Source organism: Tiliqua scincoides, chromosome 7 (assembly GCF_035046505.1).
Source record: "Tiliqua scincoides isolate rTilSci1 chromosome 7, rTilSci1.hap2, whole genome shotgun sequence".
In the NCBI taxonomy this organism is placed as follows: domain Eukaryota; kingdom Metazoa; phylum Chordata; class Lepidosauria; order Squamata; family Scincidae; genus Tiliqua; species Tiliqua scincoides.
The window spans coordinates 3,748,301-3,771,940 of record NC_089827.1 but is presented as its reverse complement, the minus strand read 5'-3'; the positions used below and the strand labels follow the sequence as shown (position 1 = coordinate 3,771,940).

General features: G+C 43.5%; 1 protein-coding gene across 1 annotated transcript; it reads right to left on the bottom strand.

Annotated features, from left to right (window-relative positions):
• Nucleotides 1–1,359: 1,359 nt before the first annotated feature.
• Nucleotides 1,360–17,631, bottom strand: PRPF18 (pre-mRNA processing factor 18). Its single transcript, XM_066633691.1, has 10 exons — nucleotides 17,530–17,631; nucleotides 14,133–14,210; nucleotides 10,465–10,572; nucleotides 8,700–8,813; nucleotides 6,325–6,471; nucleotides 5,748–5,816; nucleotides 4,880–5,020; nucleotides 3,922–3,993; nucleotides 2,662–2,817; nucleotides 1,360–2,121 (listed from the first exon to the last, which is right to left on the bottom strand). The coding sequence occupies exons 1-10, from the start codon at nucleotides 17,593–17,595 to the stop codon at nucleotides 2,041–2,043; spliced, it is 1,032 nt and encodes a 343-aa protein (XP_066489788.1). The 5' UTR covers nucleotides 17,596–17,631; the 3' UTR covers nucleotides 1,360–2,040.
• Nucleotides 17,632–23,640: the final 6,009 nt, after the last annotated feature.

The following is a 23,640-nucleotide window of genomic DNA, read 5'->3' as shown; positions in this document are numbered from 1 at the left end:
GGATTATTCTTATTAATAACTTATTAATTAAGACAACGAAGAGTCCATAAATTATCAGAAAATTTGGAAAGATTGGCCCTTTCCCTGAACAGCACTGACATATATTGGGAGAAGTCTGAGCGAGGCCACATTCTTACAGAGTTCAGAATGGTTTGTCTGGGTTCAACTGGTTCAGTCTCCAGGGATCTCTGTGGCAGAGATTTCTAATCTACTGGTAATTTGCAATTAGCAGCATGAATATTACGAAGGCCAAAAAGCAGTCAGTGTGGACATGCCATGCATTCTGGGCAGTTCCTAAAATCCAATATTAGAAGCCTTGAATGAACTTACACAATCCTAATAAAAAGGCTACAAAAAACACCTATAATCTGTACCTTCCCACCATATTTGCAGACCTCTCTTTTGCAACTATGAAGGCTTGAAATTTTAACAGAAGTCTGTGTCATGAGGGAGTTGCCTAGCCTGACTGGGGAACATGGCTAAAATCAGCAGGATTTAAAAACTTTACTCAGAACAAGAAAACACACTTGTTAAATAGTGAAACTGGATTAGGTTCTCACTGGCTGAACAGGTTGCCAGGGAAGTCTTTTATTAGTTCCTGCTAGGATGAACTTGCTGCACAAGCATTTAGCATTTTGTCTTTGTGTCCATCAGCCTAAGTACATGTAACTTAACTGTATATTCTTTTCACGTTAAAAAAACCCTTACCACCCATCCTCATCCCTTCTATATTGCCCCATACCATGGCAAATGTTAGACCGTAAGCTCCTTGGGGCAAGAACCTATCTTTTTTCTACTGTAAGGTACTATGGAGGACTGAGATAATAACGCATCTGGAAAGCATTTAGTCACTAAAACCAAGGAAATCTAGATCCTTCGTTACTATAGAAGTGATTTTTCAGTCATAACGAAATAAAAACACATTACTGCTTTCTGTGCCTCTTATTTTTGTAAAACAAAACAAAATAACCCAAAATCTGTTAAAAAATAAAAACAATTTTGTAACACCTCTAAATATTGGTCTCTGTAGGCTGGTTGGGGTGAACTGGGAGGAGTGCATGGGGAACAACTGTGATTGCATCTGCTGACACTATACCACCTACAACACCAACCTAGTACACTTTTAAAGCAATTATAATTATAAGTTATACAAAAGCACCCTTGGAATAAAATATACGTGCTTTCTGCACTTATTGTTTTTGTCAGAAAAAACCAACTCTGCAAAAAAATAAAACTGGAAAATCACACCTCTGTTCAAAACCCATCTTCTCTCTGATCACACTAAGAGGAAGAGATGAGTTCTCTGAAAGACATTGTCAAGTAATCAACAGGAAGATGACTGTCCAATTGCTTGTCAACTTTCAATGCCATAGATAATTTATTCAGACATATGCACAGAACAGCACTTTATAAGTTAACAGGTAGAAAAGGTCAAACCAAGTTTGGTTCCTTGGCTCCACTGCTTGGTTCCTTGGAGCAAAGTTCACAGAAGCAGTAAAATATAATCTGTGATAATCTTAAAGTTTACAGACAACATTTTGAGCCCGAGCTAGAACCCAATCAAGGTATTGCTGGACTTACCACTTTAGTATCCCTGCGACAGCCAAATGGCTAGAGATTATCAAAAGATGGACACAGTTCACCTTATTCACAAGTCTTAGAAAAATCTTTTCTATAAATACAGCACATGAAATTAAAATGTTCCTATATACAATAGGGAGAATCCTGCAACAGCCTTTAAAAGGCAGTGGTTCAAAGATCTGAAAAACAGACGAGAACAGAAGCTTTGGATCTGCTGAAAGTTTAATTTTAAAAATGCTGATCCTATAAGGATACCAAGAACAAGCCTGCAGGGTGCTGTCAGCTCTGAATTTGAAGATACAAGTTGGTCAAGAAACAGATGAGAGTGTTTTGTGAAACTGACCCCAGGCAAAGCTGCTCCCTTGTCTCTCATCCCAGCCCACAAGTCAAGAGTTCTCACAGGTTGCCCTCTGGCCTCACAATCTGGGTATCCAAGAGCAGAAACCAAACACCACCGTGTCACAATGCGTTGTACTCCACACATTTGGATGGGTCTGTCGGAAAGTGCTTCTGGCAAATGGTCATGAGCCTCTTCAAGCCCTAAAGAGACCATACACACCAGTTATTAACACACCAGTCAACACCACCAGCTGGAGAATCCCAAGGTGACTACACAAGGCCAGCGCAGCAGTTCCCAAACTGCAAGGCTCAGGTCCATGGAGCGGCACAGCAAGAATTCAGGCACAGGACACTTGTGATCCAGCAGCGAGACTGCAACACAGGAGACCATGGAGTAGATGCTTAGCTCTGCAGGCAGAGATTCCATGCATGGTTTTCTGCACCTGCAAAGCCCACCCACCAGCCCTGAGCATCTTACCAATATTTTATGGTCCCATTGTGGTCTCACATCCAGAAATGGGATGCAACATTGCCAACTACTTCTGGGTGCTGAGCTCTACGTCAACAGCAGGGCGGGGCATTGCGGCAGCAGTACATTTGGGGAGCAGTGGGCTACAGCACAGCTGATCCAACACCTTTTTGTACAATTATTTGTGTTTATAAATTCGGAATACTTGGAGGCATCTTCCAAGATAAAGGGAAACCTCTGGGCTGTGAATCTACCATTCTTTTTCATCTGACCTGGATGTACTTCCTCTGTGTTTCATCGTTTAAAACGTGGGCCACGTGCTTTGAGAAAATCTTCTCTCGACCTGTCCGAGCATGGATACCAACCATGGTGACACCGATTGGCCAAGGTGCATTCCCAATGGCCATCTGCAGATAGGCATCGTTGGCCTGCAGAAAATCAAACACGCCAGACAATCACTGAAGAGGCGCAGTGCCCAGAGAAAGAGTGAAGAGTTCTCATCTTTAGAGGTGACTTCACAGACCTGAGGCCAGAGCCCAAGCTACCCCCCTCCCCCATACTTGCAAGCTTGAATATTCAGTACTCTTCACATTAAATTACTACTTTTATGTAGTCATCTAACATATATAATCACGTATAGGTTGATCACGAAAAGTCAACAGCAAGTTTAAGAACATAAGAAGAGCCCCGCTGGATCACGCCAAAGGCCCACCTAGTTCAGCTTCCTGTATCTCACAGTGGTCCACCAGATGCCTCAGGGAACACACAAGACCACAAGATCCCTGCACCCTGATACAGCCTACTTCTAAAATCAGGAGGTTCATCTACCCAACATGGCTCGTAACCTACGACAGACCTTTCCTCCAGAAATCTGTCTAAACCCCTTTTAAAGGCATCTAGGCTAGATGCCTAGAGTTCCACAGGCTAATGACAAATGGGTAAAGAAATGTTCTCTCTTTTCTGTTCCAACTCTCCTGATGCTCAATTTTAGTGGATGTTCCCTGGTTCTGGTGTTATATGAAAAGGAAAAAAAATCCCTCTGTCCATCCCATGCATAATCTATGAGCACATTCTGTGTACTCAGGTATAAGTCGGCCCAGGTTTTGCCGATCAATTTTAAATTTCTTGCCTTATACATGAATATATACAGTATATCAGGCGCTACAAAGCCAAACCAACATTTCAAGAAATGGAAAAAATTCTATTAGTTGAATGAAGAACTAAAATGAACTTACTATCCCAGAAACCCTTAATTAGAATAAATCTTTCCAGAAAAAGGACTGGAGGGGCCCTGACCAAACAGGCAGCGTTCCTTCCCTTCAGGAGTAAATAAATACCACTCCTGAACTGGAATGCTCTCTGAACAACATGCTCTTCATACCCAGCCTAAACATTAATTCACAACATTTATGCCTGGGCATGTGTTTTATGCTCGACCCTAAAATGAAGAGTTCAGCTGGTGGGTTCCATTCACCGCAATCAAATTACGCGACAGGACATACATGTCGTGGAATCTCATAAACGTTCAGTACCTTCACATACTCCCTTTGCAGCATAAACTTGATAATGTCGGTAATTGATTCTTTGATGTCTGCCGGAATATTCTACAGAGAAAACACAAAGATGCAACAGGTGAAAAAAAGCAACGTTCCACACTGCCTTTCAATGTTTCCATAGTGTCCTAAAGCTGAAGAACACCATTATTTGGAACTGAAATCAAAGGCCTCTGCACCTAGTTAACAATTTATTTCAATGGTTCTCACACATTTAGCACCAGGACCCACTTTTTAGAATGATAATCTGTCAGGACCCACCGGAAGTGATGTCATGGCCGGAAGTGACATCGTGCGGGGAAATTTTTAACAACCCTACTCACACTTACCCAGGAGTAAGTCCCATTTACTATCATTGTTAAAATATATATAATAGCTTGTTAAAAGTACAGTATGTAACATTTCCCCAAATGCAGTCATATACCATGGTAGCATCAAGTCTAATCTATTAAAAATAAAATATTTAAATGAATGGGGACCCATCTGAAAGTGGCTCACAACCCACCTAGTGGGTCCCAACCCACATTTTGAGAAACACTGATTTATTTTATTTATTCCCATTTTCATGCTGCCCTTCCTTCAAAGAGCTCAGGAGGCAGCGTGCATGGTTCTTTCCCTCCTTTTATCCTCACAACAACACTGTGAGGTAAGCAAGGCTGAGAGAACACAACTGGCCCAAGGTCACCCAGAAAGCTTCATGGCTGAGCGGGGATATGAACCTGGCTCTTCCAGGTCTAAATCCAACTCCTGAACCACTACCCCACCGTGACTCTCATAGGACTACTACCCGCTAGATGGCACAGTACAGCCCAGGAACAATTTTTCTACATTATCTGGTGCTGTGTATGCAGACTAGCAGCCAGTTTTACCTTCTGTCTGTGCAGGAGAATATCTCACTGCAAGAATTGGGAAAGGAACAAAAGACTGCTGACCTTACCCTTTTCCGAAGCTTTCGGAACAGAGGCCTCAGATAGGATTCCGTCTGCTTCTGAGTGGCGCTGTTCAGCTTCCCCTGAACACCACGTTTCACATAATCTTCTCTCGCGTTCAGCTCCTTAGCCCAGACTCCAAGCAGAAACTGAAGAAAATGGGACAAGGTTAGGCGATACTGACACCCAGTGGCTAACATGGGTGGTGCACTTAACACTAAAGGGCAACTGTAGACTGACAGTTCCTGGGTAGAAAATCTCAGATCGCACTGCAAACTGGGGGGTTTGTACATAAGCCAGGACCCTTCCAGATAACAGATTCTGCTGTTTTTCTTTCCTGAGCACTGTACAGTCTGTCCTTTTTATCAATGGGGGATCCGTTCCAGGATTCACAAGAGTGGCTTTTTGCGGCCTCCGCAAGGCCTTCCAAGGCCCACGGAAGCCTCCAAATCAGCAAGTGCCTGCATGTTGCTGTCGCTGCCCCGAATGGCTTCAGCGCTGCCCCGAATGGTGGGGGGGGGGAAGCTGTGTACAAAGTGTGCTGCAGTTTATCACACCCCCTGCTGATCTACTGCCTAAACGCACAGATCTGAGCATTTCATGCTGGCCTCCTACCAAAATAAGGTCACTTGCTACTTCTGACTGGTGAACTCACTTCAACAACAACAACAACAGTATTTATATACCGCTTTTCAACTAAAAGTTCACAAAGCGGTTTACAGAGAAAAATCAAATAACTAAATGGCTTCAGCCTAATTAAGAACATACGGTATAGTAGTATTCAGGTGTGCAGAAAAAAACTACAGTTTCAACAACCAGTTATGGCTGGCTGCACAAATTCTTAGTCATCACTTGGAGCCTTAATAACCTTCTTACCTTCAAGAATTTGGTGATGATATCCATGTCTTTGTGATCATTACCTTGCCCTAATAATCTTCCCAAAGCCTAGGAGAGGGGAAAAAAAGATATTTCCAACAACAATTTTTTTTAATGTAGCATTTTAAACCCACAAATGCCATACACTAGCTAGCCATGTGAGACACATATATACTTAAAGCATGGCTGAAGATTCTCACTTTCAAAAACATAAGCCAGGCTGTGAGGCACACTCACATAAGTAGGCACACTCAGGTCTTAACAGATGCCCTGTGGGGCTTTTGACTGTGTTCTTTTGGAAACCTGATACCCAGATCCAAAGCAAAGATGTCCAGGTTGCAGCAGCAGTACTCAAACTGCGGGTCAAAGAACCACCAGTGGCTCATGACCCAATTTTTGTTGAGTTGCAGAACTGACTAGTCAGATTAGGCCAAGGAAGAGGGTCAGGATTCGACACGTGCTGCCGCCAAACCCACCCCCTGGACCCAAACCTCTCGTTCTCTTGGCCCATTCAACCCCTTGGGACACAAGAGTATTAGCAGTATAATTTCACAGCAGGCAATTTTCACTTGGATACCTCTAGTTCTTCAATGGTGGTGTTCTCTTCATGGACTTTGAGATCATTCTGGGTATCATCTTCTCCCTGTTCTTGGCCACCAACAATTTCATTCAGATACTGCTGGTCAATCTTGTCCAAAGCAGCCTTGAGGTCATTTCTCAAGCCCTAAGGCACAGAAAATAGCAATCTTGGAACAACGTACAATGTCACCTGTTTGCCTTATGCTAAAAATTGTATCATTTGCTTTTTACCTCTACAGGTTCCACCTGCCTGAAAATAAAAATCTGCAAGGTACCTGTGAGCCTTTTTGTTGGCTAGAGAGGGAAAGAAACGTACTACCAGAAGGCCAGAGAACAGAGTGCTCAAGTTCCACAATTCTTGTGTAATACTGTGACAGCTCAGCCAGTCTGCTCTGGATTTGTGAATTCCGCTCCTAGGAAACACCGCTAAGAAGTATAGGGACAGTGGCTCCCCCCCCCCCCAGAGCAAATGGAAGAGGGTGCTTCCTGAATTACATATCCTTTTGGCAACAATACTATCCATTCAGGCTAGCACATGATCTCTCGGAAGGCATAGAGCCAATACCTGTAGAATCAAACCCCTTCTGAAAGGCTTCGAACCCCTTCTGTCTATCTGTCTTCCACAGACAGACAGGTCTGGCACCTGGAGTTTGGGGTGCACCCTCTGTCAGTGGTATACAATGCTGAACTGTCATGATCAACTAACAACAAATTGGAATGGAATGAGTACTGGCCCCCAGGACTAAACAGGCAAACTCTGTGGTTACATTAATGAGATAAAGCACACACTGATGAAATGCACAGCTGACCCAATGGGGGGTCTGAAACCTGACTAGCCTTCAAACAACAGACTAGATAACACATGAGGTCATTTTCAGTGGCAGGACTCTAATCTGAAGCTTTAAGTGCTACCTCATATCTGTGATAACTCCACATGATCACTCCAAAAAGCTAATGGGACCAGTGGCAGGATGAAACAGAGGCACCATTTGAACGGACCAGGTGAGATCCTCCATGTGACCACCTTGATTTGAGTAGTCACAGTGTCCTTTTCTCCCAAGTGACCATGACATTCCTATAAACCATAAGCCATGACTTGTAGTACTCGCACTCTAAATATGCCACACACTAAAAAAAAGTCATACACTGGTGATTGCCCAGAGTCAGGGAAGCAGCACTTGTTCTACCTTATATTAGTCAAGTCAAGTCAACTGTTATTAGGCATAAACATTTGGTAGGTGAAGACTCTGTACGGAAACTGTAGAGAGAATATAAACCTAAGTAGTACACAAATATGTATATGTGCACACCTACGTGTACACACAGATACAAACATACAATACATTTTACATACAAACATGTATTATTTAAAAAACAGAACAATCAGTTACTCTGCAGATATTGCCAAAGATGTAATGTACTCAGTGATTACTTGCTACAGAAAGCTTGGCTGGATTCAAATTACTCAAATTTAGGAACTGTGCGACTGAGAGGGTTTTATGCTCTACATCACCTGCTAGAAGGAATTGAATTAAAGCTTTCTCAGAATGCCCTGTTTTAACATGGAGCAAGGGAGAGAGAAATTGCTGTCTTAGTGCTTGCCATCTGGGACAGTGCAACATAATGTGTGTGGATGATTCTACTTCACCTAAATTGCAGCTACATAAACAATCTTCCCAGGAGGCGTTTCTAAATCTGCCATGTAAGTCATTAGAGGGGGTCACGTTACAACGTGCCAAGGTAAAGGCCCTTCTCTCCAGGGGGTGCACTAGGAGGGACAGATATTTTGGTTGTTGACTACTTGTAATTTTAAGATGAAAATTCAGAGGGGAACATTTTTTCTGTGCTGCACTTAGAATCTCTTGCCTTTCTATATCATATAGTCTGGTTTTCACAAGTCTGGTGATAACCTCTGGATACCTCATATTAATTTCACCCCATTAGCAGAATATATGCCTAGTCTATACTAAATAATAGGTTCAGACCCCAAGTTCTTAGTCAAGCAAACTCTTATTTTTTAACATGAAATCATTTCAATGAGTTCTCAACTGAAGAAAAAGAAGGAATTTTCCTACTTGGAATCATATTACTTTATATAATTAAAAATCATATATACAGTTTCATGAAAAGTGAGTTGGAAAAGAAGCAGGTGATACACAGATGACCAGACTGGCTGTTGCTGTTGCTTTTCTGTTTTTCAGTCGTTAAATTGTAGTTTGATTAATTTTATTGGTTTATGCATTTTTATGCATTGGGAGCAACCTTAGTGGTCCCAAAAGAAGGTATATAAATATTTTAAATATGCACACACACACACAGCTGACCCTTGGAGACTGTGTGCTCATGTGGAAGATGATTTAAGAAAAAATGTACCTTATTAACTTCGGGTGCCAGAATTTCTATCTTTCTCAGCCGCTGAAAGGCATCATAATCCGTCTCTCCAAACAGTCTGATGGGCTCACCTCTTTCTCTCAGCCTCCTAATGACCTGCAAAGAATCAGAAAAAATGCTTTCTTTATGCAGATGTAGAAAAATACAGGTCAGAGAAGACCATTCTCTGGACACTCAGCAACACATCAGATCCCAGAGAAGAAAGTCTCGCATATTAAATAGGGTCAAAACAAACTCCCGAAACATGACAGGGCATTTGAATTCAAGCATTACTCTTGCTCTTCTCAAAAAGCATGCTACTGATGTGAACAAAACCCTTCTTCCTGTTGAGACGTGCAGTAATGTGCCCAATGCACATATCAGGCAACTATTTAGGCCTGTGGTTCTCAAACGCTTTAGAAGTCCGTGTGTCTGATTTAGACACATGTCAATGGACAGGAAACTAAGGTTGCAATTCTATCCATACCTACTAAACCCCACTGACTATAATGGGACTTACTTCTGAGTGGACATGCACAGGATTGGGCTCTAACTCATGTTTCTCCCCTGACCACAAGGAACACAAATGCCAAGGGCTCTGTGCTCAAAGAACTGAATTTCCCCCATTGGAAATTCACATCAGCAGGAAAACACATGATGTGAATGCCTTGACCATAGTTTGGAGCCCAGGCACACAGGTTTTTGCTACAATATTTGAAAGCCAAGTGGAAATCATTCAGAGGTTATACCAGATTAATTAGGAGCCGGTGCAGACATTACTCATCCCCTTTTTGGTGTCAGCGTTCTGCTCTAACTGCTAATAAACATGCCAGTACCTCAACCTCAGTTAAGGCTTAGCTGAGCTCCCATTTAAAAGGATGTGAAACCACAGCGTAACCCCTATTTAAAATCCTGATTCCTTTAACGAAGGCTAAGGCGGGTGCTGACGTTCCCCTTAATTAAGGTGTGAGAGAAAACTGCCTCTCAACAGGAGAGGAGGAGGAGACAGGTAAACTCCTGAATCACTTAACTACCATTAAGAGCCACCCAGTACTGTGCCTGCTCAGGCTGTAGCCAAACCAAAAATGGGCTGAAAGTCAAGTAACGGTTGTACAATTTTGAATACATACCATGCTTTGCTAGTTAGAGTCCATGCACAATTTTATGATCTGATAGCTTTTGAGCTTATGATCTGTCATGATAATGCAAGTGTTCTGTTAGTTAGTTGGCAACCTTCAGTCTCGAAAGACTATGGTATCGCGCTCTGAAAGGTGGTTCTGGAACAGCGTCTAGTGTGGCTGAAAAGGCCGATTCGGGAGTGACAGTCCCTTCCACACTGGGAGCAAGTGCAGTCTGTCCCTGGTCTGTCTCCCTGGCTATGGGCCTTCCTTCTTTGCCTCTTAGCCTCAGACTGTTGGCCAAGTGTCTCTTCAAACTGGGAAAGGCCATGTTGCACAGCCTGCCTCCAAGCGGGCCGCTCAGAGGCCAGGGTTTCCCACTTGTTGAGGTCCACTCCTAAGGCCTTCAGATCCCTCTTGCAGATGTCCTTGTATCGCAGCTGTGGTCTACCTGTAGGGCGCTTTCCTTGCACGAGTTCTCCATAGAGGAGATCCTTTGGGATCCGGCCATCATCCATTCTCACGACATGACCGAGCTAACGCAGGCGTCTCTGTTTCAGTAGTGCATACATGCTAGGGATTCCAGCACAGATACCTAACCAGACAGTCAGGTATCCACACACTGACAACTCCAGAGATTTTGTTTTTACCTCTTGTCTAGAAAGAGTCATAGGCAATTTCTCCTCTGCCAACTCTAGCTCCAGCACTGGATTTGATGAAGTTATTGTCTTTTCCTCCTCTTCTTCATTCTGCTGCACCTAGAGAGTTACCAGAAACATCACCTACCATTTTAAAGACATGCACAGAGAAACTTCCTAATTGACAGACACATGGGTTGCTTCATAGGGCAACTAAACAATACACAGCACAGCGGACATGCAAAATCTTATTGATATTTCTAGGAATTGCCAATTACTTTATTCATTTAGAATTTGTTTTGCACTCAAAACTGCATAATCCTGTAAAGTTCTATAAGACACCACTTAATTCCTCCCATACCAATGATGGAGAAGTTAGACTTTGAGACAAACCAAATGCAAATGCTTCAGTAAAGGGGAATCTTAAATATACTTAATATGATACACTGTGGCACTAGATACACTATGAATATAGTATTACCCAAGGTACCAGACCAGCCCCTCAAAAAACCTGCAAGATTTTATATTATTTGCTGTTGGAAAGCAATCAAAGAAAAACTATGTTTATTGCACATAGTAATTGGAAACTGGGTTCCAGTTTGGAGGCAGACCATGGTTTACTTGATTTTAGATATAAATAGCAAAACTATGGCTTCAACAAAACAAGAAGGGGAGTGTGCATGCAGGGGGGAGTGTGCAAGCATGAACCATGGTTTGCTATTACATAAACCCAGGGGTGCCCAAACCCCGGCCCGGGGGCCACTTACGGTCCTCAGGGGCTCCCAATCCTGCCCGCGGGAAGCCCCCAGTCTCCAATGAGACTCTGGCCCTCCAGAGACTTACTGGAGCCCATGCTGGCCGACAACTGCTCTCAGTGTGAGGATGACTGTTCAACCTCTCACCTGAGCTGTGGGACGAGGGCTCCCTCGATTACTTGCTATTTCACGTCTGTGATGCAGCAGTGGCAGCAAAGGAAAGGCCGGCCTTGCTTTGTGCAAGGTCTTTTATAGGCCTCGAGCTACTGCAAAACCTTCATTCATTCATATAAGTTGCATCTCTAATATATTCATTTATGTAAATCTATTCAAATTTTAAATGTAATTTAATTCTTTTTTTCCCCAGCCCCCGACACAGTGTCAGAAAGATTATGTGGCCCTCCTGCCAAAATGTTTGGACACCCCTGACATAACCCATGGTATGCTATTATATGAACCATAGTTTGCTCTTACATGAACCAACCAAACAGTTCATTTCAGTCACTATATGTCTCTGAAACAATGACATCTTTGCTGAAACATTTCGGCGCTATCAGGTAAAGTTACATCACCTCTACAATGAACATAGCCATTAAAGTCCTGGGCTTCTAGCCTATTTGAGAAGCCCAGAGAAATAAGTAGCATGTGGCCAGAACCATTCAAGCAGAAAGCAAGTTTCTGATTATGTACGCAGCTTAGAAGCCCCAAGTTCATTACCGAGAACAATACTTAAAGATACATAATCATACAAACAGATACAAATTCATCTCTAAAGAGGGTGATGTTAAAAGAAGCTATTCCCAGGTGAAAAAAGCCTTAAGCCATTCTGCCAGCTGCACTAAGATACAAGCAATATCTGTGCCAAAACATATACTTTGCTCCATGACTTCTGTTTTCACAAGCAACTCCAAACAACTGTTACTAGGACAATCTAAGCAAAGCAAAAGCACCTGCATTTGTAAAATGTTGCCAGCCTTTTTCTTATGTTAATAATGCAGAAATCTGGGAGGCTCTGTGAAAGCAGTGTTCGAGCTAGAATATCTCTATTTATACTTAGCCCTTCTTCCATGCTGGCAGCCGGTATGACTACTTTAATCAGTAAACATCACCAAGGCAAGATACTATTTGTCAAAATATGCTTGTAGCTGAAATTAAGCTTAAAAATGAAACTCCTGTTCATAGATCTTGCAAGAAAAGACTCTTAAAAACCATTGCACTGTGCAGAACCTAGTTTATTCCATTCATTTTCATATACATACATGTCCATATACACTGTATATGGACACCTGGTAGCTGCAGATGCGCCACCTGTGGATTTGACTCACCATGGATGCCATGGATACTAGGAGAAAGCCAATTCTGGTTTGTTCATCAAACCAGAAGTGGCCGCAGATTCACGTATCTATGGGGGTCCTGAAACAGATCCCCTGCAGATAAAAGGGCGGACTGTATCTGATGTCTACTGGCATCTCCTCTTAATTGATACTTCTCTTCAGTGTTTTAAGACTTTCAGAAGCAAGGGCTGCTCAGGACACAACTTTCAGGCCCAAAGAAATGGCATCCTTAGTGGGATTTAAGGTCCCAGCTCCAACATGGACTGCTCCATCACCAGTGAGCTGATTTTAATAGGCCTGATGGCATTCACATCTTCCCAGATATCACACATGGCAAGTCCTGCCAGGATGCTTCTAATGATCAACTATTTGTTGTGCCAGCGGGGGACAGAATGTGCAGGTAATCACCTGAATTTTATTATTAAAAAATCAGTGAGAAAAATCAACAACTTAATGAGATTCAAATTTTGACATACTGCTCAAGTCAGTCAGTCATTTAGAAAGAAAAGTCATGGAGATCTGAAGCCAAAATGCAATCTAAAATAACTGACTGGGAGCCCAATCCCATGCATGTCTTCTCAGAAATAAGTCCCATTATAGTCACTGGATCTTACCCCCAATTAGTGTGGATAGGATTGCAACCAGAGGGCCCAATCCTATCCAACTTTCCAGCACTGGTGCAGCCACAATGCAGCCCCAAGATAAGGGAACAAACATTCCATTACCTTGAGGAGGCCTCTGTGACTGCCTCCCCACCACAGGATGCAGCACATGCCCCACTGGCATGGTTGCACCAGCACTGGAAAATTGGATAGGATTGGGCCCTGAGATGGCAATCCTATACACACTTACCTGAGAGTTAGTTCTGTTTAACACAATGGGATTCGCTTCTGAGTAGATAAGCATAGGATTGTGCTCTGAGTTTATCTTTCTTCTTTCTGATAATTCAGAATACTAAACTACTCCACTCACATCCAAACTACTTCTCAGGAATGGGTTAGTTGGGGGGGGGGGGGACAGCAAAAAGCCTTCCAGATGACTCATTTGTTACAAAAATGTGACTCAAATATAAGTGTATTATTATATTTACACTTAAATCGGACTACAAAAACAAGCTGTATTTCATTATCCTTCCAAAATTGGATCGCCTGGGTTTAAAAAGGCAGTTCCAGCCAACATGACACAAGTTTACTAAGAGCTTTTAAGCAGCACCCATTCCAGGCACCAAAGAGCAACCAGGCCACCCGCCTCGAGTTTGGCAGCCTCAGCCGTGGCTCCACTCTCTCCAATTCAGAGTGCATGCCCGCTGGATCACAACAAGAGCAGCTGTATTCCCAAGCAGCCTCATGCCCTCTGCAGAAGAAGCCAAACTATAAACACAAATTCAAGTAGCGCTGTCATCCATGCATGCCTCTTCCTACATTGCAAACAGTGGTTAGGAACTCATACCTCTCCAGGTGGCTTCTCGTTTACAGGCTAAAGTGCAACAGTGACAGATCGAACAAAGAAGAATTAAGATATTTTAAAAATTTTGATCAAACAGATAGTGCAAAAGCTCAAAGACATGTCAAAATAAAGAATACTACGTTACCTTGTAGCCACATCTTTCAAAATATGCCTCTTCCTCCTTCTTTGCGAGTTCACTGCGTTTAAAGTATTTTTTGTCTCCCTGAAAGACAAGTCAAACAGTAACTAATTAATTTTCATGACCACTTTTTCAATAATGTTCAGCACAGTGGAAGGAGGGTCAGACTCCTAACTCTTCAGAGTACCAACTGGTGCATTAAAAATAAAAATCACCTACACTCGCTGATAAATACAAGAGATTACTACAGCAGGGGTCCCTAGCACGTTTTTTATTATTTTCCACTTAATGTCTAGGGACTTCGTCTCTGTTATTAGCTTCTACATGATTTTTTTTTTATTTAAACAACATAAAGATGGCTAAAGATAAACTCTAATGTGGAACCAGAAAACATCTAGGAAAGCCATATTCTATTATTTAATAATATTTTATATACCCATTAACATAATACACCTAATAAATCATATTTATTTACTGGATGGGAGGAAACCCCTTTCAAAACCTGTCAAAGCAACAAAATGTTAGGGCTTATTCAGGACAGATAAGGCTGAGCAGAGGTGTTCTGGTACAACAGCATTGCTGGGCCTTAACGCACCATATACTAAAGTAAGCAGCTGAGGAGTTGAATAGCCTAAGAAGCACAGCTGAAACTATGTTTCTAGATTTGAGTATATCACTCCTGAAGCAAGTGTAATTCATCTGGAAAGCAGAAGACATGAGCAACACAACCACCAACAACTCTCCAGTGGGCTGCAGGGAATTGGGGGTACATTCTAGGGCACACACGGGCATTGCCCAGGCCTCACTAGTGACAGAGATCAAACTACCCAAGGCAAAATTGCATATGTTAAGCATATGCTTAGCATTCACAGGCTTGTTTTTTTCTAATTAGATAGTGTAATGACCTATGGTTACCACAATTAAACTTTGACTGACTGACTGACTGACTGACTAATTAGATAGCACCTGGGGGGATCTTTAAGCATTTGTCCCCAAGTCCCATTGCACAACACCCAGCAGCTTCCCTTCTGAGGCAAACAGCCACAGGGAACCAAATCCATATCAGGACCACAGCAGGGACAAAGTGTTAAAAACCCTACTCCCCCAAGAACAATTCAGCTACCCTGCATTTTATGGGGGGAAAATATGCATTTCAGCACAAAGCATGTGCTTAACCTTACATATGGTTTCTCTACAACTTGAACCAAAAACAACATCTACCACCCACCCAATGTTTCCTTGCAACTCCACACTGCAGAGGAAGAAGCCATGGAGGACAAGCTGTCTTTAAACAGAAACTGGTTCCAGTTTGCCAATCTTTATATTGAAAAACTCCAAAAAGTGTTCAAGAAAGCCTGAAAATCACCCACTTAAAAGATCACAGGTCCAGAAATTAACAATGTATAAATAAATAAAACCACCTGTGCAGTTCTAGACTACAAGTATTTGCAAATAGCTCCCTTAATCATAAGGTTTAGAACCAGAAACAAAGTAAAAGCAGATTCTTAGAAAGCACCACATCAAAATGGTTTCTGATGCTTTTAACAGCTGCATGACCCACAGAAATGCAACAGATGATGCATGTTTCCACCTTTACTGGATCTAAACCAAGCAGCTGTGCCTGACAGACAGCAATTAAAGGCACATGAACCCTGCCAGTGAAAGGAGGCAGCCCAAACTGTATCTTTTAAAACCTTAGAAGCTGAACATAAAGACAGGCTTCAAATCTACAAACAACTTCTCCAACTGTGCCCACCTCACCAACCACACAGGTAACCATTTAAAGCATTTCCTCATTGAAAACTGACCAGGATTAGAGAGGAAAAAAGGAATCATATAACTACAGTATTTTGAACATGGGTGCTGAGAACAGGGAAGATGTAACACCTTGTCTGTGTGGAAGCAAGTGGTGTAAGTGGCTTGGGAGTTGGGATGGAGACCTGGAAAATTCAGGTTCAAATCTCCACTTCTAAAACCAGGAGATTGCACATGCCCATCATGGCTTGTAACCTGTGATGGACTTTTCCTCCAGAAATCTGTCCAGTCCTCTTTGAAAGTCATCCAACACAGGCACCATCACTACATCTCATGGCAGGGCTAGCTACAAATATTGGATGGGAAGAACAGGGGATTCCAAAGGTGTCTAAGCTTTCAGGTACCACACCCTGTGGCAAGGAGTTCCACAGGCCAATTAATCAAATATGGAGTGAAAGTAACAACAGGGAGTTTCAAAGGTGTCTTAGCTTGGAGATCCACCTGGACTTGCAGCTGCTCCTGGATTTCCAGGTGGCAGCTGTGGCTAGGGGGTGCCTTTGCTCAGCTTTGGCTGGTGCGCCAGCCGCGGCCATACTTGGATCGTGCAGACCTGGCCACGGTGATCAATGCCACAGTGACATCGAGGCTAGATTATTGTAACATGCTCTGTGTGGGGCTGCCCTTGAAGACGGTTCAGAAACTGCAACTAGTGCAGAATGCGGCGGCCCGTGTAGTTACTGGAGTGACTCAGTCAGTTCGCTTGTCCAGCAGCTGCACTGGCTGCCCATTCGTTTCCGGGCCCAATTCAAGGTGCTGGTTTTGACATTTAAAGCCCTATACTGCTCTGGCCAGGGTATCTTAGAGATCGCCTACTCCCGGACAAGCCAGCTCGTCCTCTTAGGTCATTTTTACAAGTGCCGCCGCCTAGAGAGGTACGTGGGACGGCGGCAAGAAATAGGGCCTTCTCATTAGTGGCACCAACACTATAGAATTCCCTTCCCCTTGACTTAAGAACTGCTCCCTCTCTTGAAACTTTTTGGCGAGGCCTGAAGACCCTTCTGTTTAGACAAGACTTCTGAGATTTTAACATCTTTTTTTAACATCTTTTAATACCTTTTTTAACATCTGGTTACAGGCCTAATCCTTTTCTAATTTGCTGCGCTATGCTCTTTTACCTGGTTATTGCTTTTCTTATCTGACTACTGTTTTTATGATGTTATGTTTTTACCTCTTTTTAAATTATGTTTTTTAATTTGTTTTAACCTTGTTTGTAAGCCGCCTTGAGTTCCTTCGGGGAGAAAGGCGGGGTAAAAATAAAGTTAATAATAATAAATAATAATTAGCTTCCAGACGCCGCCACCACACCCTGTGGCAAGGAGTTCCACAGGCTAGTGACCAAAGGCAGCTGCAGCTCCCTCGCACCTGGCATTCTGAGACAGCCTACTTCTTAAACCAAGAGGCTGCACATACCCAGTGCGGCTTTTCACCTCCATGAATCTCTCCAGCCCCTTTGAAAGGCACCCAGGCCAGAGGCCGCCCCCACATCCTGTGGCAGGGAGTTCCACAGGTTAACTGCATTAGCCTGAGGCCTCCTTCCCCTGAACTCCCTGAAGCGGCCACGACAGGCAGGCAGCCCTCCCCCTCTTACCCCCAGCAGCTCCTTCTCAGCCAGCAGCTTTCGCTTCCGCTCGATCTCCGCCTTGAGGACGTCCATAGCTGCCCCCTGCCCGCTCTGAGTCCCCGCCGGAAGTCTCCAGGCAAAACATCCGGCCCACGCTTCCGCGCAGCCGCGGTGGCGCCCCCGGAAGTGGCCGTCCCAGGACTCCAACATCCGGGACTCTTTGGGCGCCATTTTGTTTCTTCTCTCCTGTAAAGAGCTTTGGAAACATAGACATAGGAAAAGGCTAGAATGACGCGTGGCATGCTGGAAACATAGACATATGAAAAAGCTAGAGTGACACGTGACTGATTCCAACCCCACCCCCCCCACCCCAGGCACAAAGTGATGAGAAGTGATACTGGCCTTAATTCCTCAAGTGACAACATAAGACCTGCTGAGGCACTCAGAGCAGTTGTCCTTCTTAGTCAAAAAATATTTCTTGACCCAGCATGTCATTGGTCTGTGGAACTCCTCTCCACTGGATGTCATGATGGCACCTGGCCTGGATGCCTTTAAAAGGGGCTGGACAGATTGCTGGAGGAAAAGTCCATCACAGGTCACAAGCTGTGATGGTCATAGGCAACCTCTTGGTTTTAGAAGTAGGCTACCTCAGAAGGCCAGATGCAAGGGAGGGCAACAGGATGCAGGTCTATTGTGGTCTTGCATGCTCCCTGAGGCATCTGGTGGCCTCTGTGGATACAGGAAGCTGGACTAGAACAGCCCTTGACTCCTTATGTTCTTATGTACTCCTGCTAAGCATTCTGGCACTACCTCTTAATCTTATGTTCTTATGCGTTTAATTAATCTGTGGAACTCTTGGACACAGGATGTGTTGATGCCATCTGGTCTACGTACCTTGAAAATGGGACTGGACAGATTTCTGGTGGAAAAGTTCACAGGTTACAAGTCATGATGGGCATGTGCAACCTCCTGGTTTTAGAAATAGGCTACCCGAGAATGCCAGGTGCAAGGGAGGGCACCAGGATTCAGGTCTCTTGTTGTCTTGTGTGCTCCTTCAGGCACCTGGTGGGCCACTGTGAGATGTAGGAAGATGGACCAGATGTGCCTTTGGCCTAATCCAGCTGTGTGCTCCATGAGGCATCTTCCCAGTCTAAGCATTCTGCAACTACACCAAACAGAACTTGTGTTGTTAGTATTTTCCATACATTCATGGCTTGTGATATCAGTGTTCAATGATACCCAGATTATAACTCAATGGAGAAGGGATGGAGGGACTAATTTGAGAGAGCAGCCTTTTGAATTAACCGTTGTATGAATATAGCACCAATGACAGTTTTGGAGAGCCGATCAGAGCAGCTGGTTGCGCTGATACAGAGGATCAGGGTAGACCAAAGGAATAGTGAGGAGATCCACATAAGTGGATTAGCAGCATGCCAGAGCACACACTACGTCTAGTTTTTAACCTCTAGTTAAACGTCTAGTTTTTAAGACTGATTTGGTAGAAGAGTGTTTACTTACCGAGAAAGAGAAAAGGATCAAAAAAAGAATCAAAACGCAGTCAGAAGCCATGACAGGAGTTTGACAGGGGAACTTTGTGGTGTAATGTGATGTCACCGTTTGTTACCCTCAATCAGGATTTACAAGGAGAAAAGCTGTTAGAATTTCCTGGCAATTCTGATACTGGCACTTGAAGCTCGTGTGAGTCAGATCACTTCCATGGGTACAAGAGGCTAGCTATAGGTTCTTCACAACTGTGATTGATGGAACTCTAAGCATGCTCCTGTGGCTTTGAGCAATGAGAGCTCAAGGAAATGCTCCAGTCCCGACTAACGGTTACATGTCGCAAGATAAATTTTGTTTTTATGATTACAGTACTGTATTTCCAAACAGCAACAGGGACTTTTCAACAATCAGGCAACTCAAGCAGTTCTGCAAAAGCCATTTTCTGAGCCCCCTGTAATAAGAGGGAGCCTATTCGGAATGAACCCCTGGCTTACCAGCTTTCCTTACTCTCTTAAGTAAGGACCAAATGAATATAAATATCAAATTACAAATGAGTTAGAAACAAATTAATTCTAGACTTATTTTGTTTCCTTTATTCCTATCATGAACTTCATAGCTACAGGTGGGAGAAAACTTTTTTTTTTGCAGGTTTCAGAGTTTTCCAAAAGTTAGAAGTGCAGAAAGATGTCTGTTTATTCACAAATTTACATTATAATTATAAATTATAATTGCTTTAAAAGTGTAGGTAATATAGGCCCAAATCCTAACCCACTTTCCAGCACTGGCATATCTGTGCCAATGGGACGTGTGCTTCATCCTGCTGTTGGGTGGCACTCATGGAGGCCTCCTCAAAGTAAGGGAATGTTTGTTCCCTTCCCTCAGAGCTGCATTGCCCTTATGTTGGTGCTGGAAAGTGGGTTAGGATTGTGCCCATAGATGGTGTAGTGCTAGTAGATGCAGCCACAGGGTCCACACATTAAATAAAACAAATAAGACTATTTTTTTGCAGATTTTTTTTTTTACAAAAGCGAGAATTGCAGAAAGTGGTGGTATGTGTTTTTATTTCATTATCACCCTTTTCTCCCACCTCTATTCATAGCAAAAGGATGGAGAAGAACAAAACCTACTTCAAAACTGTCAGTGAAACCATTTCAGTTTTGTTTAGCTTTCCCAAGTTTCTATAGCTAGCCATTTCTTTTACCTGTTGCTGCTTTCTGCCTTGTGTTTAATTGAATGATTATGTGTATATTGCTTAAAAGTTATTGGATTGTTTTACTGTGAATTTTAATTTGTATGCCACCTTAAATGAAATGTTTAAAAAAAAGGATAAAAGGAAAGTGATGGAGTATTATTGTGAAGATGTAGGAAAAACACCTATCAGAAATTTACCAATATCATCATCATCATCATTGGCATCCTTCAGTCCTGGATGACTATGGTATCGTGCTCTGAATGGTGGTTCTGGAACAGCATCTAGTGTGGCTGAAAAGGCCAACAGCAACATTTTAAACTATGCATTAACTACTCAGGGCCCAGTCCTATCCAACTTTCCAGTGCTGTTGCATCTGTGCCAATGGGGTGTGCACTGCATCCTGTGGTGGGGAGGCAGTCATGGAGGCTTCCTCAAGTTAAGGGAACATTTGTTCCCTTACCTCAGGACTGCATTGTGCTGGAAAGTTGGATAGGATTGAGCCTCAATCTCTCATACTCCCCCCTCCAGCTGTTTTAAGGTTACACACAGAGGAAAGGCTACTTTATCCTCTCCTTGGTATGCATCTTGCAGAGAATGAGATCATGATTGGTTATAAATCCACCAACAGATCTTGTAGTAGATTCCAGGAAGTCTCAGGCAATAGCTGTTTGCTGCTTCTTCTATTCCTCTAGACATGAACTGTTTTCTAATTAGAATACATGGCACTGTAATACAGAAATTTAAAAAAAAATGAATCAAAATCATGTAAGAATATGGTACACTCCTTCCCTGCCACGCCTCTACCACAACAAAATTACCATGTGTAAAATATGCAGACGCTTTATAGAAAATACAAAACACTTGAAATAAAATCACATTCAGATTAACAATTTGCAACTGCAGAGTTCAAATATGAAAGCCAAGTCACACATCAATCTAAGAGTGCAATCCAGAGCAACCGCTGAACCAGCACACCAGTGGCCTTGCAACAACCTTTAGTACCAGTGTCAATGCAGGGAGCAGGAGGACAGCAGGGGGTGGATGCAGCAGGGGAGTCGGGGAAGGTTTGGGGTGGAGACCAGGTCAGGAAGGGGACAGAATCAGTGACAGTCTTCACTATGGATGCATATTCTAGCCAGATGTGAGAGAAGAGGCAGAAGATCTGCCCTTTGCTTAGGGTCAGAGGTTATGTTCAATAAGGTGAGAGTTAGATTCTGTAAGCTTAGCTTTATGGGTTTAGCAGTGTGTGTGCTGTATATATGGTAGTCCCTGAAAATATTCAATTCCAGTGTTTCTCAACCAGTGGTAGGGGTACCATCAGTGGTACTTGAGGGAAATTTGGACATCTGCTGCCCGGCAGGGAGACGAGCAATGTGATATAACTCCTGTTGGCAACCTTCAGTCTCGGAAGACTATGGTATTGCGCTCTGGATGGTGGTTCTGGCACAGCGTCTAGTGTGGCTGAAAAGGCTGATCGGGAGTGACAATCCCTTCCACACTGGGAACAAGTGCAGTCTGTCCCTGGTCTGTCTCCCTGGCTGTGGGCCTTCCTTCTTTGCCTCTTTGCCTCAGACTGTTGGCCAAGTGTCTCTTCAAACTGGGAAAGGCCATGCTGCACAGCCTGCCTCCAAGCGGGCCGCTCAGAGGCCAGGGTTTCCCATCTGTTGAGGTCCACTCCTAAGGCCTTCAGATCCCTCTTGCAGATGTCCTTGTATCGCAGCTGTGGTCTACCTGTAGGGCGCTTTCCTTGCACGAGTTCTCCATAGAGGAGATCCTTTGAGATCCGGCCATCATCCATTCTCATGACATGACCGAGCCAATGCAGGCGCCTCTGTTTCAGCAGTGCATACATGCTAGGGATTCCAGCACGTTCCAGGACTGTGTTGTTTGGAACTTTGTCCTGCCAGGTGATGCCGAGGATGCGTCGGAGGCAGCGCATGTGGAAAGCGTTCAGTTTTCTCTCCTGTTGTGAGCGAAGAGTCCATGACTCGCTGCAGTACAGAAGTGTACTCAGGACGAAAGCTCTGTAGACCTGGATCTTGGTATGTTCCGTCAGCTTCTTGTTGGACCAGACTCTCTTTGTGAGTATGGAAAACGTGGTAGCTGCTTTACCGATGGGTTCTTTAGCTCGGTATCGAGAGAAAGAGTGTCGGAGATCGTTGAGCCAAGGTACACAAAGTCATGGACAACCTCCAGTTCATGCGCAGAGATTGTAATGCAGGGAGGTGAGTCCACATCCTGAACCATGACCTGTGTTTTCTTAAGGCTGATCGTCAGTCCAAAATCTTGGCAGGCCTTGCTAAAATGATCCATGAGCTGCTGGAGATCTTTGGCAGAGTGGGTAGTGACAGCTGCATCATCGGCAAAGAGGAAGTCACGCAGACATTTCAGCTGAACTTTGGACTTTGCTCACAGTCTGGAGAGGTTGAAGAGCTTTCTGTCTGATCTGGTCCGGAGATAGATGCCTTCTGTTGCAGTTCCAAAGGCATGCTTCAGCAGGACAGCGAAGAAAATCCCAAACAAGGTTGGCACAAGAACACCGTCCTGCTTCACTCCGCTTCGGATGTCAAAGGGGTCTGATGTGGAGCCATCGAAGACAACAATGCCTTTCATGTCCTTGTGGAAAGATCTGATGATGCTGAGGAGCCTGTGATATAACAAACATCAGTAAAATGCTTGACTTGGTGAGCAGAGATCCAAAGCATACTTTTCACATACTCTAAAAAGCCCTCCTGTCCACCCTGAACCTCTTACTGGTGTTTGTCATGTTGCAGCTGGCTTCTCAACCCAGGTATCACTGGTGATAATGTCATCACCAGTTACTTCAGGTGGTACATCCAACTGGTGGATCTTGCAAAGTGATATAGCAGGGATAAATCTTGAGAAATACTGTCCTGCGCTTTCTGTTTGAAATGTAACCTTAACTCTATTTTTTAAAGTAAAATAAACCAGTTGCACAGCATATTACAGGTGTTAGAGGAAAAAATAGTACGGAGCTAAGAAGGCTACAGTATTTGTTACAAAGTATCATTCCTGTGAAGGCATATAAGCCAGTAAAATGGGGGGGGGGGGTTTGTCTTATCTTCTCTGCTGCCCCTCTAAAAAATCAGTTAAACCATTTCTGCCAATGTTGCATATACACAACAGGGACCAAATGTGTACTCCTGTGGGCTGGACAAAAATGGTTAAGGTCCTGTAGTTATGCAAATAAGCAGACAGGGAGTGTTCTGATGGGCTGCACAGCTGGAAGGTTCTGTGAGACCAGCATATAAATGGGAGAGCAAACAGCAGCTCAGGGGTCTGCCATTTTGTAATGGATTTTTTTAAACAGTGCTTGGTAAAAAAAAAAGTGGTATAAAATTTTTTAAACTAGATAATTTAGCATTGTAGCATTTATAACGAATTTAGGGATAAATTAACTGCAACTTGTTGATGCATTTGAC